This window comes from Colletotrichum navitas (assembly GCF_030913465.1).
Source record: "Colletotrichum navitas strain CBS 125086 chromosome Unknown LY79scaffold_26, whole genome shotgun sequence".
Taxonomy (NCBI): domain Eukaryota; kingdom Fungi; phylum Ascomycota; class Sordariomycetes; order Glomerellales; family Glomerellaceae; genus Colletotrichum; species Colletotrichum navitas.
The window spans coordinates 1-18072 of record NW_026850572.1 but is presented as its reverse complement, the minus strand read 5'-3'; the positions used below and the strand labels follow the sequence as shown (position 1 = coordinate 18072).

The 18072-nt window shown below is 57.2% G+C and overlaps 5 protein-coding genes across 5 annotated transcripts; 4 read left to right on the top strand and 1 right to left on the bottom strand.

Moving 5' to 3' along the window:
* Nucleotides 1-263: 263 nt before the first annotated feature.
* LY79DRAFT_552236 (carbon-nitrogen hydrolase) lies at nucleotides 264-1738 on the top strand. The gene has a single exon (XM_060557705.1). It carries the CDS (start codon nucleotides 343-345, stop codon nucleotides 1330-1332), a length of 990 nt encoding a protein of 329 aa, XP_060414560.1. The 5' UTR covers nucleotides 264-342; the 3' UTR covers nucleotides 1333-1738.
* Nucleotides 1739-4958: 3220 nt separating this feature from the next.
* On the top strand, nucleotides 4959-7539 carry LY79DRAFT_514536 (pectate lyase superfamily protein-domain-containing protein; the record flags this gene model as incomplete). The annotated part of the gene is made up of 4 exons (XM_060554624.1): nucleotides 4959-5223; nucleotides 5314-5726; nucleotides 5831-6533; nucleotides 6590-7539. 4 exons carry the CDS (start codon nucleotides 4959-4961, stop codon nucleotides 7537-7539), a joined length of 2331 nt encoding a protein of 776 aa, XP_060414559.1.
* A 1307-nt stretch (nucleotides 7540-8846) lies between these two features.
* Nucleotides 8847-9842, top strand: LY79DRAFT_552232 (SCP-2 sterol transfer family protein). Its single transcript, XM_060557704.1, has 3 exons — nucleotides 8847-9106; nucleotides 9178-9378; nucleotides 9438-9842. Exons 1-3 carry the CDS (start codon nucleotides 9091-9093, stop codon nucleotides 9599-9601), a joined length of 381 nt encoding a protein of 126 aa, XP_060414558.1. The 5' UTR covers nucleotides 8847-9090; the 3' UTR covers nucleotides 9602-9842.
* A 1503-nt stretch (nucleotides 9843-11345) lies between these two features.
* Nucleotides 11346-14870, top strand: LY79DRAFT_514656 (RanBP1 domain-containing protein; the record flags this gene model as incomplete). Its single annotated transcript, XM_060554642.1, has 1 exon — nucleotides 11346-14870. The coding sequence occupies one exon, from the start codon at nucleotides 11346-11348 to the stop codon at nucleotides 14868-14870; it is 3525 nt and encodes a 1174-aa protein (XP_060414557.1).
* An 873-nt stretch (nucleotides 14871-15743) lies between these two features.
* On the bottom strand, nucleotides 15744-17238 carry LY79DRAFT_552226 (integral membrane protein DUF92). The gene is made up of 3 exons (XM_060557703.1): nucleotides 16916-17238; nucleotides 16779-16860; nucleotides 15744-16716 (listed from the first exon to the last, which is right to left on the bottom strand). Exons 1-3 carry the CDS (start codon nucleotides 17099-17101, stop codon nucleotides 15812-15814), a joined length of 1173 nt encoding a protein of 390 aa, XP_060414556.1. The 5' UTR covers nucleotides 17102-17238; the 3' UTR covers nucleotides 15744-15811.
* Between the last annotated feature and the right edge of the window lie 834 nt (nucleotides 17239-18072).

Sequence of the window (18072 nt, the reverse complement as noted above, 5' to 3'; positions counted from 1 at the left end):
AAGAACAATAGAGGAGCCCAAAAGGCCGATCGAACCCGGTCAGATCGGCCCAATTTTCCGATGAAGTGCGTCGGGCAATTCGGCGACCCCTCTGTTTTATCCGCACTGTCCCGGCACAGCAGGCACAGTAGTGTCAGTACCGTGTGCAAGTCTTTCTCCAGCAGCCGAACCCCCGACAAGGATGAGCTCCGATTGCGAAGCCGTTGTGCGGGCAAAGCTACCCCGCCATTGGAGCCATTCCCCCCTCCCCCACCATCCCCCATTCCCGGACTTCCAACGTCGTTCGATCCGCCGCGTCCTCCCCCTCCCCCCCGCCCCGTCTGCACAACCACTGCTTAAGCAATGCGCCTCGCCCTACGAACCCTTCGTACTCTGACATCCTCCATCCTCAAACCTTCCGCGCACCGCCTCGTTCCCTTTCGCAAGATGGCCACTTCGACCGCCGCCTCCCCGGTGCTCAAGAAGCCCGTCAAGCTGGCGTGTATCCAGCTCGCCTCGGGCGCCGACAAGGCAGCCAACCTCGCCAACGCGCGCGCCAAAGTCCTCGAGGCCGCGCGGGGCGGCGCCAAGATCGTCGTGCTCCCCGAGTGCTTCAACTCGCCGTACGGGTGCGACTACTTCCCCAAGTACGCCGAGACGCTGCTCCCCTCGCCGCCGACGCGCGAGCAGTCGCCCAGCTTTCACGCGCTGGCGGCCATGGCCGCCGAGAGCGGCGCCTACCTCGTCGGCGGGTCCATCCCCGAGCTGGACGGCGAGACGGGCAAGTTCTACAACACGAGCCTCGTCTTCTCGCCCGCCGGCGCGCTGCTGGCGACGCACCGCAAGGTGCACCTGTTCGACATCGACATCCCCGGAAAGATCACCTTCCGCGAGTCCGAGGTGCTCAGCCCCGGCGACTCGGTCACCGTCGTCGACCTGCCCGAGTACGGCCGCATCTCGGTCGCCATCTGCTACGACATACGCTTCCCCGAGCTCGCCGCCATCGCCGCGCGCAGGGGCTGCTTCGCCCTCGTGTACCCGGGCGCCTTCAACCTGACGACGGGGCCGATGCACTGGCGGCTGCTGGGCCAGGGCCGCGCCGTCGACAACCAGATCTACGTCGCCATGTGCAGCCCCGCGCGGGACGTGTCCGCGTCCTACCACGCCTGGGGCCACAGCCTGATTGTCGACCCGATGGCCGACGTGCTCGTGGAGGCCGAGGAGGGCGAGGCGACCGTGGCGTGGGAGCTGGACGGCGACAAGATCGAGGAGGCGAGGAGGAACATCCCCATCAACACGCAGAGGCGCTTCGACGTGTATCCGGACGTTAGCCAAGCCAAGGTCGACGCGTAAAGAAGGGCGAGGAGCCGGGATGGTCTGTTTGAAGCCGAAGTACACCCCCCTTCCCCCCTCAAGGCACACATAGAAGAAGAAGAAGAAGAAGAAGAAGAAAGGGGAAAGAAAAGGGGGGGGCGGTATTGGTGTTGGTGTTCGGAAAACGTGCATGTATATCACTGTGCTACCCATATAGAGCCAGCGTGGTATCGTTCTCTTTTTTTTTATGTAGTCGGGAAAGTCTATTTCCCCGCGCAACGTCGTCGCACCAGTTTCTGCTTCCAAGAGCCTCCATGTCCCTCATCTCTCAGGCCTCACCCGAGACTCGCGCGCACAGCCCGTCGTTGCTGGCGTTGTTTCTCTGCAGCCTTGGCAGGATTCAATGGCCGAGACAAAAACAGCTCCCAGACGGGAAGGGGAGGGGGGACGCGGATTCCCGGCTTTTCACCCTCGGCTACCGCCGTCCGATGCGTCTTCACAGACTCTCAAGAGCGATGTCGCCATCGGAAAGCCAAGATTCAGCGTTGCCCCTCTCGTCTCGTTAAGGGTCTGTTTCGTATGGCGCCGCGGGCTCGCCCGTTCATGTCTGCATGTACGAACCGACAATCGCTCGACACTGCCTGGGAAAGGCTGAGATTCATAGATGAGGTCTAGTATGGGGATATGTACAAAGCTTCTTCAAGGGTTTAGAGAGGGCCTCGCGAGCCGAATTCACACATCCCTCACTCACTCTCCGCAGCGAGCCAGTCTTCTTCTCTTCCAGCTTACCGGTCCACGACCGCCAATTCCGTGCTCGTACTTGGGAAGCCGCGGATGCCTGGCCGGGAACACACGGGCTCGGTTTGGTTCAACAGCAGAGGGCGTGATACGTGGCTGACTGCCAGATCCGGCACCCATGATGCTTCGTAATCTCGTAGGCATCTCCCCCCCCCCCCCCCTTCTCCTTGCCATAATCCACTTGAGAGCACCGGTTCTGTCGGCGACCGCATTCATGGCTGTGAGGACCTAACATGCAATGCCACACTCACGTCGAGTATGGTGCCAAGGATCAGCGCTGCCGTTCAAGTTTGCTCTCGTCGTCACGTTTAGGTGGGAGGGGGCCCATCTCGACCATGTGACCGAGAAGCGTCTGTACGTTGGTTCGGGATTATAGCCGCAGCTGGTTCATCTAGTTATCAACGTCATGCAAACGTGCCGCATAGACCAACGGCCTCTCCCCTGGACGCGGCCTCACCCCACTTGTATAGGTTCTTCGTCCGTCAGCGCGAGCTGTCTTCCCTCCAAGGGAACTAGCAACTAGCGATACTGACGGCACTGATCGCCGTCTCCTCCGTTCTCAAGATAGCCTAGCAACACGTCGCTTCCCGCCAACTCTGTCTTGGGCCCGCCCCAGTCTCTCGGCTTCTCTCACCAGCTCTGCCGTCAATGCAGCCAAACAAACAATCCCCCTCCCTCCCTCCCTGCTTCCTCGACGACATCCACAGCCTTGACGACCCCCTCGTACCCTCGGTCCTGCTCCAAAACTGCTAAATCCCCTGTGCCCCCTTCGCCGTCGCCTCCATCGAGAGCACAAAGCCTGGGGCAAACACGAATATGCGCAAGCTAGGACAAGCCAGAGAACCACCGCCAGCTGACGACGGTCTTTTGACCAACTGACCGGGGGTGTGATGGTGCCCTGGACGCAATTGGTCGTCTTCCGGGTTTGCCAGCAGTATCTGCAGGCCGTCCGTCTTCTGATGCAGAACGGCTCTGATGAGATGGAGTCTACAGACAAGCTGATAGTGTCCCCCCCTTCAACCCGAGAGTACCGTGCACGATAACAGCGATAAACCTCATATCCTAAAGGCTGTAGGTTTAAATCCAGTTTAAATCCAGTTTTCTTAGATTTTTATAGTTCCAAAACGGCTCCGCTAGGGAGGGTTGGAATAGTACTAACCCACCCTGCTTCCTACGCTGCGCTCTGGGTTGGGATGGGTTAAGACTATCCCTTTTGCCTCTAAGATAGTTGTGTTATCACCTGAATCCACTGTCTGCTGGACTCTGCATAGGCCAGAACGCAAGTACTCTCGGGTTGACAGGGGGGGGCGGGACACTATCAGCTTGTCTGATCACTCGATGAGATGTCACCTGGCTCAACCTGCAGGACGAGCTCCATTGACTCGCACTCGAACTCCTCGCAACTCATCAAGAGACCACTGGCGCGCAGCCCCTGTCGCAACAATGAGTGAGAAAGCTAGTTCCTTTTTGACGTAGCACAAACTCGCAGGATCCAATATTGGGACCCCAAACAAAGACACAAGCTAGCATTCATTCTCTTTTGAGCAACGTGCGTCTGCACACCTAATATCAATGACGGCCAGCCAGGCTGCCGTCACACGCACATCGCCTAACTCCGACATCATCATGGCAAGACAGACTTTCCCAGTATTGATAGTGTATAAAGTTATTATAGCTTTAGAATTTGTATGTTCCGTTTCCATTTTACTTATATAGATTTTTTTTTCATAATAACTTTCTTTTCCTGGCAGATATGTATTTTGATCCTATGAATTTATAATTAGCAAAATGCAAATTAAAGTAACTTTGTATTACTTTATTTGCCTTTATATTATCTGTAGACATATTTTTACAAGTTTTTTTTATAATATGAATAAATAGTGCTTTTTTATTCTTTAGAAACAGAAGGTAAGTACTTAACTCTACCTGTATTATTGAATCTAGAATTAAATGGTGTTAATTTAAACTTGTTGTTTAAATTAGAACAAATTTTTTTAGCGTTTATATTTAGAGCTTTTGCTTTCACAAAAGACAGCTTGGCCAGAAAAGAGAAAGAAAAGTGAAAGAAAAAAAAGAAAAGAAAAAAAAAACCGCTCACAAACCCTTATGCTCCGCGGCCACGCACATGGAAAACAGACAACACATGACAAACCCCTCCCCTCCCGGTTCACACTGCGTACCTGCGTTCCCTGCACCTTGAAATAGTCTTCTGTCAAGAGGTGTAGGCTTGTCTGTCTCTGGCCAAGCTGCGTACCTAGTTCAGCAGTGCAGCTCCCCCCCCCCCTGGCTCTTCCTGCATGATCCCCGCAACAGTGCACCACCACCACCACCACCACCACCCCCATGTCGCCCCGAAATCTCGGTGCCTAGAGAGCCCCTTGCTTGGAACAAGCAAAATTACCTGCAGCACGAGACAAATCGAGATAGCCTGTCTCCACCCGAATCGGCTATTGACACCATGCGTAGCCAAAGAAGAGGCCAGAGGGCTTCTGCCAGGGCCATGTGCAATTTTACAAATCTCACATAAGCTCGGTACTGGCATTGGACGAACCTGTCTAGACCGTAGCGGGTCGCCTCGCCCATCCCGGGTTCTGGGCCGAGCTTGAGCCTTTGAACCCTTGAGCGGGTTGGGCGATGATTCATGGACGCGCAGGACGGGTTGTTCAGGGGTTGAGCTATTTTCTTTTATCCGCATCCTTGGGCCGGGGCACGATGTTTGCTTTTGATGGCGGGCGAGCAGGCAGCCAAGCCTCACGGCCTTGCTTGGACATAAATACCCGGGGCTGCGGCGCCTTCCCACATCGTGAGGATAGAGCTTCTCCAGCTCCAACCGGCCCGCAGAGAGACGACAAGAAGGAAAGCCCACCATGAAGCTGCTCCCCCTTCTCGCCGTCCTCGGCATCGGAGCCGTCGCCCACCCTCACGGCCACGGCGTCCTCGAGTCCAGACAGACATGCTCCGGCCCCGTCGAGAGCAGCCCCTCGACCTGGTGGCGCGCCGCCATCGGCCACAACGGCACGGCGCCGACGAGCACCGACTCGACGTACCAGTACTACCGCACGGCGGTCCAATACGGCGCCGACAACACCGGCGTCCAGGACTCGTCCGACGCCTTCAACTTCGCCGTCGAAGGTATGTGAACCCTCTTTTTGCACTCGGGGGAGCGTTTGGCGGACCGAGGGAACACGCGAATCGACTAACGACCGGCGCCCTTCCATCTAGCATGGAGCCGCACCGGAAACACCGTGACGACCCGCCCGGCCTACATATACATCCCGCCGGGCCGGTACCGCATCAAGAAGCCAATCCAGATGCTCGTAATGACCTACCTCGTCGGCGACGCCCTCAACCCGCCCGTGCTGATCGCCGACCCGGCGCTCGGCAACCAACCCGTCATCAACGGCTACGACTCGAACCAGGGCGACGGGTCGGCGACCAAGAACTTCTACATGGCGCTGCGCAACGTCGTCGTCGACACCACCGAGATCGGCACCGGCGTGCAGGCCGTCGCCATCGACTGGAGCGTCTCGCAGGGCTGCTCCCTGTCTAACGTCAAGGTCCGCATGCCCAACAACTCGAGCCACATCGGCATCACCATGAGCGCCGGCGGTTCGGGAATCTTGATCAGCGATAGTGTTAGTCTCCCCCGCGTACTTATTTTTATTTTTTTATTTTCTTATTCATGACCTTTTCTTATCCCCCTTCCCTTCCCAAACGCCGGGAGCTGACGAGCGGTTAGCAATTCGAGGGCGGCGCCATCGGCATCAAGGTCAACGGCCAGCAGTACCAGTTCAAGAACCTCTCCTTCAACGGCTGCAACGTCGGCATCTCGGTGGACCACGTGTTTGTCGCCGTGGTGCAGGGCGCGACCTTTGCCAACTGCAACTTCGGCATCGACATGGGCAGCAACACGGCGGGCGTCGTCTCGCTCGTGGACTCGAGCGTCAGCGCCTGCAACGCCGGCGTCAACACCCTGGTGACGGGCTACGGCGAGAACTCACTCGTCATCGACAACTTCCGGGTCACCGACGCGACGACGGCCGTCAAGTCGGCGGCCGACGGATCGACCCTCAGGTCCGGCTCGGTCCCGGCGGGCCAGACCTGGGTCGTGGGGTACGTCAACTCGAACAACCTGCAGGGAGGGACGACGTACCCCATCGAGCGGCCTGCCGCGCTGCTTTCCGGGAACAGGTACTTCACGGCGCCGCTGCCTCAGTATGAGAAGTACGCCCTGGATCAGTTTGTCAGCCTGAAGGGCGACCCGCAGTTCCCCGTCTATGGAGACAACAGCCACGACGACGGCCCCAACATCAACGCCATCCTGCAGAAGTATAAGGGCTGCAAGATCATTTTCGTCCCCCAGGGCATTTACCTGACCAGGGAGACGATCTACGTGCCTCCCGGCACGAGGCTGATCGGCGAGACCCTCAGCATCATCAACGGTACGTGTTTGGCTTAGACACACGTCTGCTTCCCAAGAAAATGCTAACGCCGACAGGCCTCGGATCGCGGTGGTGGAACCCCGACGACCCCCAGCCCATCCTCAAGGTCGGCAACCCCGGCGAGACGGGCATCGCCCAGATCACGGACATCACGGTCGAGGTGGCGGACGTGCAGCAGGGCGCGACTCTCGTGCAGATCAACATGGCTGGGTCGAACCCCGGCGACGTCGGCATCTGGAGCAGCGTCTTCCGCGTCGGCGGCACCAAGCACTCGCTCGTCAACACCAACTGCGGCGGCGCGGACCCGGCCGACTGCAAGGCCGCCTTCGCGTTGATGCACGTCACCTCGACCGCCTCAGCGTACCTGGAGAACGTCTGGGGCTGGGTGGCGGACCACTCGCTCGACGGCGGCGCCGCGCAGAACATCGCCGTCGGCCGGGGCGCGCTGATCGAGAGCACCAAGCCCACGTGGCTGGTGGGCACCAGCTTCGAGCATTGCGTCATGTACCAGTACAACCTCCACAACGCGCAGAACGTGTACATCTCCCTGCAGCAGACGGAGAGCCCGTACTGGCAGGGCCAGGGGACGCCGCAAAGGGCCCCGGGCCCCTGGAGCGTGTTGCCGGCCTACGGCGACCCTGACTTCAGCAACTGCGCGGCCCAGGGGCAGGGCAACAATGACCGTTGCTTCCGGTCGTGGGGCCACCACATGACGGGCAGCTCCGAGGTCGTGATCCACGGGTCGGCACTGTGGGTCTTCTTCAACAAAATGAACGACAACCAGTGGCAGAACCCGCAGTGCGAAAACACGGGGGGCAACTGCATGACCAACCAGGCCTTTGCCAACGGCGCCAAGTCGACGTACTGGTTCGGGCTGAGCACCAAGAGCACCACATCTTTGCTGTACGACCAGACGGGCGGCGTTGTGTGGGAAGTGTTTGCGAGCGATAACACGGGGTCCTGGGGCGGCGTCCTTGCCGCGTATCTGAGGGACTCGGGCGCTTGAAGTGTCGTGGGAGCGGCTGGTTATGCGCAGCCCGACCCGAGGAGGGGGATCGATCGGTCCACAGTACCTAGATGCTCGTCCCGAACTTTAGACAGGGGCTGCATGTCCTGGTACGAGCAGACGGGAGGAAGGCCGTGTCGATGTGGCAATATAGCGTGCCGTTAATAGCGGTGACCGAATCCGTAGTCGGACGAACTGTCAAGACGGAAGTCAATCAATCCATTCTTGTCAAATACTCTTCTTTGATTGCTGGAAGAGCCGAGGTCCCCCGACGTCGAGTCCTTTGTTACAACGCATTATCGCACTCGGACTCGTTCTCGCTAGTGCCACCCGAACTGGCCACAGAGTGTGCTAGCATCTGGGCTTCCCTCGGCTGCTGTCTCAGTTGTTGTCTAGACCGCTGTTATCCAGCCATGAAGTGACTCTCGGGATTGATTTACAGCCTTAGTAAGGTTAGTCACAATGGGGAACGCGGCCTGTGTAGTCAGTCGTAAGAGCCACGAAAGCACAAAGAACATTTGAGACTCCCAAGGTGGAATGCGATTCGCCTATATGGCGGCGGGTTGTCAGAAGCTTGTTTGTCTGCGACGAATGAAGTGGACAGGCGGGATCGTCTTGTCTTGCCTGCCGCGTTTTGTTCTGAGCTTCCACGAAACACAGTCGAAAGAACTGGGTTAAGGTGGAACAAAGGTCAAGCTTGACCCGTATACACAATAGCTTGAATGGCGCTTGTATGGGGATGGAGGCCCGATCCATGACATTAGACGAGATCGGCACCCAAAAAGGTAGTTGGGGTCCATGGATCGTCGTAATCTGCCGGTGCTGGGAAACCACGAATCAAGACATGGACATGAAGCATGGATGATGGCTGTGGTGGCGTCGACGACTCGTGGATTGGAAGCGGAGAACATAGCCAAGACAAATTAAGGTAGAGTGGTACGGCGGTCCGGCTTTCCCATACCGCCTGCGGTGCGCAATGCATATAGTAAGTAACATATTTGTATGGTACTTGGTGGAGAATGAGAAATTCCAGAATCCAAGTGCATGTTGGTGTCAGCGGCAATGGCAGCCCCCAGATGCGCCGCGTGTCTCCCGTGCTTGGCTCCAGCTTTCTTTCTCTCTGTGCGTCCGAATTCCGCATTCCAGATTCCAGTGGTGAAGTGAACTGGGTCCGGGGTTGCGCGCAATCTGCAGCAGCTGCCACCAGACCAGACAGACTCCCGCGTGTGTGGGGTTCCGCTTGCGGGGGCACATGACGCTGAGCTAAATCGCCGAGGTTCACATGCGACAACTGAGCGTCATCCAGCTCTTGAGGCACCTCTCTCCTATGCCTTTGTTCCTTCCTCCGGCCGACACGAACACCCCAGCCTCCGACGCACGGTTAAACCGTTAACACCTTGCCGGTATTTAAACTATCCGGCCATCCCTCGCGGCTCGGAAGTTTCTCGTGATCTCCTGTTTCCCAACATCAAGTATTCATTTCATTCCATCTACTCCAATCAAACAAAGTACTTTTTTTGTCTTTCCACTCAACAAAACAAGACAGTCATCATGGGTCTCGCCAACGGTACGTACTTGTCATCCGGCTATCTCGGTCGTCTTCGTACGTCGCCCGATGCTAATCATATGTTTCTGCAGACAAGTTCCCTTCCTCGGTCGCTTTCGACGCCATCAACGATGCGCTTACCGGCAGCGAAGACGACCGCAAGGACGCTATCAAGCAGGGCAATGCCATTTTCGCCTTCACCCTGAAGAACTCGGCCGGTGAGACCGACAGCTGGCACATTGACCTCAAGGAGAAGGGTCAGGTCGCCAAGGGCACCGGCAACAAGCCCACCGGTACGTGTTCGGCCCAACCTACCATGCTATGGAACTTCAGTCTGATGTCTTCCTCCTAGTCACTCTGTCTCTGTCCGATTCCGACTTTGGCAACCTCGTACAGGGCAAGGCCAACGCCCAGAAGCTTTTCATGTCCGGCAAGCTCAAGATCAAGGGCGACGTTATGAAGGCTACCAAGATGGAGCCCATCCTGAAGAAGGCGCAGTCCAAGGCCAAGTTGTAGATGTGTCGCGTTGGACATTTTATTGTCGGTAATACCCTGTACCATAACCTACCAGTTGGATCAGCCGTACGTTGCTGGACCCGGATATGCGCCAAACGTAGCGTTGTCGTAGGCGATGAGAATATGACCATTCATCTAGCATGTTGAAACCCCGTCCCATGATATTTCACCAAGAACACCGTACCGCATTGACACAATCCACGATGTACGGCGTGCGATGCGCCCGTGGTCGTTTGAATGGATGTTGCGCCCTCGTCCAAAAGCATGTGACAGCCCCTATAAGGCCCATCCTTTTGGTCATATTTCTTGCGGCTGGCGATGTGCTCCCATGGTTTAAACAACCCCCCCCCCCCCACAAAAAAAAAAAAAAAAACCAGACGCGTTGGGGAATCAGCCGCAAATTCTTGAAAATAGTGCATCCGATCCAGCGACGGACATCCGATGGATGCGCTTGCTGATGGACACGTGCGTCCGTTTGTTCCTTTGCCCGCAGGTAGATAGTCAACGGTGCTGGAGTCGTGCTGACGGAATTCCCGACGATTGCCGGCCCGAGTCAGGAGAACGACTCAGTAGTGGTGGTCGGAGCCGGCGCCGCCAACTTCACGTGTGTCCCCCCTTCTTTTTTGTTCTACAACTAGGCGTCCCTTTTTATCTTTGTTTTGTATATATATATATAACTCTGTATACTCATAGCCCCTCTGGGTGTGCCGCGAGGCATCGCGCGAAGACGACCGGGTAGGCGATGGAGCTTTCAATGGCAACCCGACACCTAAAATAGTGAGTGCGTGCATGGCTTTGGACATGGACAATGGCAGGGCCACATCCAACCAGCCCAGACGAATGTACAGGAGCAATCCTCGGCGTATTCTATAGGCACCCTAGAATGAGAGTGCAACTTGGACGGAATTCCCCTGGTTTCAGTCTTGTAGGCGCATCGGCCATTCGAGTCTCGTGCGCAGATGGAGAGCAGATGGAGAGGTCAGGAGTGCCAGACTTGGCGGCGGTGGGTGTTGGTCATGATGCTACACTGCACAGAAAGACTCGAACTGAGTCAGCAAACGTGACCTGATGGACGAGTGACGACGGGCATTGGGCCTTGGAAGCGCCCAGATCCAACCATCCATGCATGCATGCAGCCAGTCCCATCGCGTCGCACTTCAACATACCATTCCACGTTGCCGCCAGCGGCAGCCAACCCAACTCGTGTTAAAAGGCGGTCGCGGTTGCCTGAGGTTGAGTGATGACAAAAAAGTGGACCCCCGTCTTGCCGGTTCTTGACGCTCGATCACCCCAGCCGTGCTCGCCCCCTGCACTGTGGCCGTGGCCGTGGCCTACTCTTGTTTTTTCTTACTAACAGCTGTCCCCGTCGCCCGCCCGGACGTGCCACGCCAAAAAAACATCCTGCACCAAAATCTTCGTGTGGTTCCTCCAGCCAATCCACCAACAAGGCGTCTTTGATGCGCCATCCAGCATCAGCTTTCCTGATCGCTGCGCCAGTGTCTTCTGCTGCTTTCGACGCTTCATTCTTTTTCGATTATTTCAATCTACTCGCATCCACCCATTAGTAGTCGCTTCCCGCTGCAGCTTCTGCTTTCCTCTCCCCCATCCTCCCGTCGCTTTGTCTGCGAATCCTGCGTGAATCGAGACGCGACTCTCCTTCCGAGACCGAGTCGAACGACGCCCGCCTCATCTCCGTCGACTAATTACAATCCTGAAATTGCATCTGTCTCCTTCGGTCGTCATCATGGATCACCGAAATAGCACCCCGCGCCCGCGCCCGTCGCTCAAATTCGCGAACCGGAGCTACCAAGCTTCACCTCTTAACCCCAACAAGCGACTGGGCACTCCCCAGACTGCTCCGTCCCAGAGAATCCTGAACCGCGACCCAGCTCCCTCGAGTAACCTTAACACGAGCACCATATCCACCGCTCACAACCTCTTTCGGTCATCCTCCATCAGTGCGAGCCCAGCCGTTACCCCCTTCTCGCCGAGTCTGCCCACGAGCACCGCCAAGAAGGTCTTCGCGCCTGGCGCGACTCCGGCCTCGCAAAAGGTTTACCGGGAGACCATTGCTCAGGCTACCCCGCGAGGCCTGTCGACTAAATCGACATCGGCCGACCTTTTCCACATGCGCATTCCCTCACCGCCCCCCGAACTCTCTGGCGAAGCACTTGCGCGAGACATCCCCCCTGAGCTCGAAGCCAAGGGCACTGTGTACGCTGACCAGTACCTCGGCCACCTTGTACCCCCTGAATACGATGACCTGCAGCGACGCCAGCTCTTCTGCATCCTGGATCTCCGCCGCCTCAAATATGCTGCCAATGAGATCTTTACCAAGAAGGATTGGAAGCTCAACATCATGAACTTTGCGAAAGAGTTTGAAAAGAGTCGAAGCCTGATCATGCTCAGATACGGCCTCTACGAGTTCAAGAACGTCAAGCCCTCGGAGGAGGTGTTGAAGAAGTGGAGAACCGCCCACAACCTGCCCGAGCCTGAGGAGGACGCCGTCGATGCCAGCCCTTCGAGACAGACCACCCGTTCCAAGCGCAAGGCTGAGGACCAGTTGACTCCCAAGGATGCGGCACTGTCGACTGCCTCCCCCAACAAGAATAACAAGAGACGTGCTGTAGACAGAGAGGAGGAACAAGAGCCGGCTACCCCAGCTGCGATCAAGAACAAGAGAAGGGCGACCGTGACCGACGAGTCGGACGAGAACCAGCCGAGCAAGTTGCAGAAGTCGACTTCGACGCCCTCCGCAACCAAGAGCATGTTCGAGAGGGTTGCTAACAACCAGGGACCGGCCTCGACCCCCAAGGCGACCCCCAAGGCTGCAGAGGCGAAGCCCAACCCCTTTGCGAGCGTCTCAAAGCCTGCTGCCAACAACCTTTCGCGTTCCGTGCTCGAAGCCAATATTAAGCCTGCTCAGCCGTCCAACATCTTTGGCTATCTCTCCGATGCCAGCTCTGCAAAGAATAGCGGTGTGGAGGCCGATGGTGAGAGCGAAACCGACTCCGACGATGACGTGGAGACGCAGGGAGCTGGACAGCAGAGCTACGAGCCGAGCGTTGCCGCCAGCGGTGGCGCCGAAACACCTTTGGCCCCGCCGGCTTCGAACCCCTTTGGTGCCCAGAAGCCCCTTTTCTCCAGTACCTCCAGAGAAGGCACGCCGGGCAAGAGCCTCTTCGATCGCGTTAGCAAGGACAACAGCGGCCAGGCTCTCCGTGCGGACTCGGCTGAGCCCGCGCCGGCGGCCGAAAAGACACCGTTTGCTTCTAGCAAGGATGCCGCGCCGGCTCCTGTCAACGCGACCTGGAACCCCAACTCTCCGATCAAGTTCAATGCCAATGCTCCGGCCAGCAATGGTCTCTTTGGCGCGTCTACCACTGCCAATGGGTCCGGCTCCCTCTTTGGCGCTCAGCCTGCCGCACCCGCTTCCAGTTTATTCGGCGCTAAGCCTGCTGCGCCCGCTTCCAACCTATTCGGTGCGCCCAAGCAGGATGAGAATCCCAAGGCCGAGAAGCGCTCCCGATCTGAGGAGGACACGGGGGCCGAGTCCGACAAGGAAAATAGCTCTCAACCTCCCGCCAAGTCCCCCTTTGGCGGATTTTCTGGGTTCCAGCCCAAGACATCGGAGCAGCCCAAAAAGGATGAGGCACCGTCCAAGCCGGCGGCTGCGCCGACTTTCGCGTTCGGTGCTTCTGCTCACAAGGCGGAAGAGGCCAAGGCTCCGGCCCCGGCCTCGAACCTCTTCGGCGCCCAGGACAAGCCTGCGGGCTCCGTCATGCAGTCCTCGACGCTGTTCGGCGCGAAGCCTCAGGATGCACCTGCCGCTGAACCTGCTAAACCCCTGTTCGGCGCAAGTACGTCGGCCACTTCGACTCCTTTCCAGTCGAACTCTCTCTTCGGCAACAACGCGCCGGCATCGGGTACCTCCAACCTGTTTGGTGCTAAACCAGCCGAGGCTCCCAAGGCACCCGAGGCCGCTTCTGCTTCCGCGGCGCCCCTCTTCAGCTTCGGTGCTAACAAGCCGGCGGAGCCCGCCCCAGCCGCCAACCCTCTCTTTGGCGGCAGCCCCATGAAGCAAGATGGACCGCCAGCGAAGACGCAATTCAATGCCCCATCTTCTGCACCTCCCGCACCGTCAGGCGGCATGTTCAATTTTGGGGGAAACCAGAGCGCGCCTGCTTCCAACCCATTCGGGGGCGCTGCGTCTGCACCCCAGACTAACGGAGGTTCTAGCGGTCCCCCAAGCTTCGGCTCCGGTGGCGGTGGATCTTTTACGTTCAGCGCTAGTGGTGGAGGTCAGACTTTCAACAACCCCTTCGCGTCTAACAACGGAGGTACATCCGATGCCGCCCCTTCGTCCGGAGGTATGTTTAACTTTGGTGGATCATCTGCGCCTTCCAACGGCTCTTCGCCATTCCAGTTCGGCGGCGGTTCGTCCTCGGCTGCTCCGTCGAGCAGCACCCCCTTCCAGTTTGGAGCTGGTGCTCCCGCTCAGCCTGCGGCTCCCGCAACGTCGGCTCCCACTTTCACCTTTGGCGCCTCGAACGGATCCGCCAACTCCTCGGCGCCTGCCTCTCAGAAACCGCTGTTCGGAGCGTCGACTTCGGCGCCCACGAGCAATCTCTTTGGTTCCAAGCCCGCTCAGCCTGCGTCCGGCATGTTCGGCAACCTGCAGCCTCCGGCCGGTGCTTCGACCACCGGAACAAACTCGCCTTTTAACTTTGGCGGCGCCTCAAGCCTAGCCACCACCCCTGCCACGGGAACTCCCGAGCCGGCCGCGGAAGCGGAGAAGGCTGGTGGTAGTGGCGAAGGTGACGATGCCGATGGCAAGCCTCATGAGCAGCTCAAGCTCACTGAGGGAGGTCCCGGCGAGGAGGACGAGTTGGTTGTTCACGACGTTCGTGCTAAGATTATGAAGTACATCCCTGCCGGGTCTGAAGAGGACAAGGACAGCGGCGATGACCAGCCCAAGAACAAGAGCCCGTGGTCCACCAAGGGTGTTGGCCCGTTCCGCTTACTCAAGCACAAGAACACCGGCGCCGTTCGCATGCTCTTGCGCGCGGAGCCCCGTGGCCACGTCGTGCTGAACCGATCCATCCTTCCCAGTGAGACCTACAAGGCGGACAAGAAGTACGTCAAGCTCACCACCTCCAACGAGGCTGGCAACGGTCTCGAGACGTGGATGGTACAGGTCAAGACCGAGGACTTGGCCAAGACGCTGGCCGCCACCCTGGAGACCCACAAGTCGGCCAACGCCAAATGAAAGATGATGGAAACGCCACGAGCATGAAAGGAATGGGAGAATGGACCAAGCGTCTTTTGCTTTTTTTATTTAGTTTTATCTTTTCTCCAGTCTCAACGGACCAGTTGATCCCTCGCACGGCTTATCGTCGCTTGTTGTTTTGTTTTTTTCCCCTGGTCCGGGGTTTATACTAGATAGGAGAGAGTGGAGGAACAGCGAGTTTCGCGTAGCGAAAAAAAAAGAGAAGAAGAAGAAGAAAAAGGTAAGGCATAGCATTGCTCTTTTGGCTCGGCGTTGGGAAATATGCGATCTTTGCGTCTTCTTCTAATTCCGCTGGCCCCTGTGTCGTGTTTGTTGTGGGTGAAGGGACGAGGGAGGCGAGGAGAAGTGCGTGCAGTGCCACGGTGTTGTCGGCGAGTAGCCAGGTCTCTGAGGGTGTGTGTGTCTTCGAACGAAAGTTGGCGAGGTGGAGGAAATCACCTAAAAGAAGAAGAAGAAAAAAGAAAAAGAAAAAGGGGAATATTTGTAGAAGAATTACGGTATACGGGAGGACAAGCACTTTGTAGTAGTACGTTATCAATGGGATCCTGCACCCCCCCCGGCTCTGGTTCGTTTCCCTCCGAATTGATATGCATGGAGCGAGTCACGTCAAGATTCGACGGCCAGGTTGTGGAAGCCACTTTGAATCGCGTCTCGTATCAACAGAGGCAACGGATGTCGTCGAACGCTAATCTTCAACAGGAAGGTTTACCTTCACGGATTACTACTGGGCCTTTGGCATCCTTCCTCCTCGGCCCAATGCATTATGGAATTCATCTGAGCAAGTTTCGGCAGGAAGCGTCCGGCACTCGGGAAACATGTTTTCCAGCCGGGCGGTCGGTCACGCATGGTGCTTTACTCCCGCTCTTTACCAAAGGCGAAGAGAGAAGGGGGGGGGGGGAAGAAAAGTACAGATTACTAGTCTAGAGGTCGAGAATCGACTCGATGGGCACGCCCCAAAACCAGCTGGCAACACCCATGGCCCCCATGCTCATGGTGAAAGCCATCAAAAAGTTGACATCGTTGTTGTCCAGCAGGTCCCACCCCGTCTCCACGACCCGCGAGGGCTTCGCGTCGCCCATGGTCGGCTTGCGGTGCTTGTCATCGGGATCGTACCTCTTCTTCGAGTCGCTGGTCTGGGGGGTTTCTACGCTGTCTATCTCCTGCGTCTTCTCCACGGCGCGCTTGCCCTCGCCGTTGAGCGCCGCGGCCTTGAGGACCGCGCGCTTCTGGTTCTTGTCGGCGTGGTCGGAGGCGTCGCCGGAGATCAGGACCTTGGTCCCGCCCTCGCCTTCGACGATCTTGCCGGTCCGCACATCTCTGACGGAGCGCTGGAACAGGGCACCAAGAACGCTGTCCAGGAGGCTTCCGAGGACGCCCCAAAGCGTCATCCCCAACATAAAGGTGGACCGCTGTTGGGTCGTCCACGCCGAGATGCCACCTCCAACCTTACCGGCGGTGTCGTCTCCGCAGAACGGGAGGAAGACCATGGAGGCCGTCACGATGATCATCGAGCCCAACGCACCGGCGGCGATACCGAGGGCAGTGACGCCGCCGTTCGTGCCGCGCGGGACTTTGCGCAGGGTGGGTGATGTGATCAGGCGAGGCTCTCCCTTGGCCAGGATTCCTAGCTCCGAGCTGAACGTGTCGGCAGCGACCGCGGCGTAGTTCGCGATGATCCCGATAACAAGGAGGTCGCCGCTCCAGGAATAGCAGAGCGTTCCAGAGGGGCTTGAGGTCGTCGAGTCCATGATCGCGGCCTTTCGCTTGTTGAGTTGGTAGGCGTGGAGGAGTGAAAGGCAAGATGCCATCAGCGAGTTGGCAAAAACTGGAGCTCACGCGAATCAGAGAGAATACAAGCAACTAATGCCGAGCGGCGGAAGGACTCACCCTGGACGTGGGTGCGCGCCCCTTCGCCTCCTGGCGTGCCTCGGGCGGCCATCGTCATCTGTGCCTTGACATCGTGCTTGACCTGAGAAAAGTCAAAATCCCATGTTTCCTCTCAACAAAGAATTTTGTTGTAATACCTTGGTAGCCCTAGTTCCAGCAAGAAAGAATACGCAGAGCAGCGCGAATGGCAGGTTCCATGGGTGGTAGGCATGAGCGATAGCTGTAATAACGGCGGCAAAGATGCCGGCGGGGGTGAGAGATTGGTGCGACCAGGCTCGGTAGACGAGTGCCAGCGTCGCAGGGACGGCGTAGATTGCTTTCATTGTGGCGGCTCGGCTTGTGGGTTTAGCGTAGGCTCTCGAAGATTCGGTTTGTCGGCCACCTCAAAGTTGTAGAACGCTTCGATCAAACGGCCCAGGACTGTCAGGTGGGATGAGCAGGTGTTCGAATGATTGCGCACTACACGTGACGTCAGCGCTGGGAGCCCGGGGGGACATAGCTTCAGACCCTTACCAGCCCAAATATTACCCTACACTTCCTCATTGGTGCAATTGGTGCATATTCGTGGCTCGACTGGTTAGATGCATATACATGGTTGATTGTTTTAAGTCCTTTTAAGACAGACCTTTTGGACATTATTTCATCCTCAAGCCACCACCCACTTACCGGACAATGAGGCCAATTCGAAGCCCCTCCAATCGCTCCGTCATCATATCCAAATTCGGATTACATGATTCACTTCCGGACTAAAATTACTAGGGCAGTCATTTTGATACTCATCAATATGTCTAAAAATTACAGGCTTAGAGTCTCGACTTGGACTCTCCTTCGCTACTGTAATGCGCCGCAAAAACGATAGCTAAAACCACAACTTCTCTCCTAGCTACTGCTAGTTGCTTACCCCCCTCCTCGGTACTCATTCGATCCAAGAGGATACACTCGGACATATTATCATTTTCTCATCTTTGAGCGCCCTGGACTCCTGTAGTTTAGTTATAATGGCGCTGATGACCCTGGCCGCCGACGTGACCAACGAGCCACCTCGGGCTCGACCCTGCGACCCGCAGGAGCAAGCGCCCTTCTTCAAGCTCCCTGTGGAGCTTCGCACGGCCATCTACGATATCGCATACCCTCGTATCCATCTACCGCAACTCATATACATAGATGTCAATGGCAAGGCGACGTGCAATGAGGTCGGAGATTCTTCTTCTTTGAAAGGCCGCCTTTGTCGAGTTGTCTGTAATGGGGTATTTGAAGACAACGGCGCTGAGATCAGAGCGAGACGCGCGGCTAC

Coding starts and splice junctions, on each gene's coding strand:
- LY79DRAFT_552236 (XM_060557705.1), top strand. CDS start 343: ATGCGCCTCGCCCTACGAACCCTTCGTACTCTGACATCCTCCATCCTC.
- LY79DRAFT_552232 (XM_060557704.1), top strand. Junction 9,379..9,437: donor CACCGGCAACAAGCCCACCG/GTACGTGTTCGG, acceptor TCTTCCTCCTAG/TCACTCTGTCTCTGTCCGAT.
- LY79DRAFT_552226 (XM_060557703.1), bottom strand. CDS start 17,101: ATGAAAGCAATCTACGCCGTCCCTGCGACGCTGGCACTCGTCTACCGA. Junction 16,861..16,915: donor CTGGAACTAGGGCTACCAAG/GTATTACAACAA, acceptor GACTTTTCTCAG/GTCAAGCACGATGTCAAGGC. Junction 16,717..16,778: donor GGCGCGCACCCACGTCCAGG/GTGAGTCCTTCC, acceptor CGTGAGCTCCAG/TTTTTGCCAACTCGCTGATG.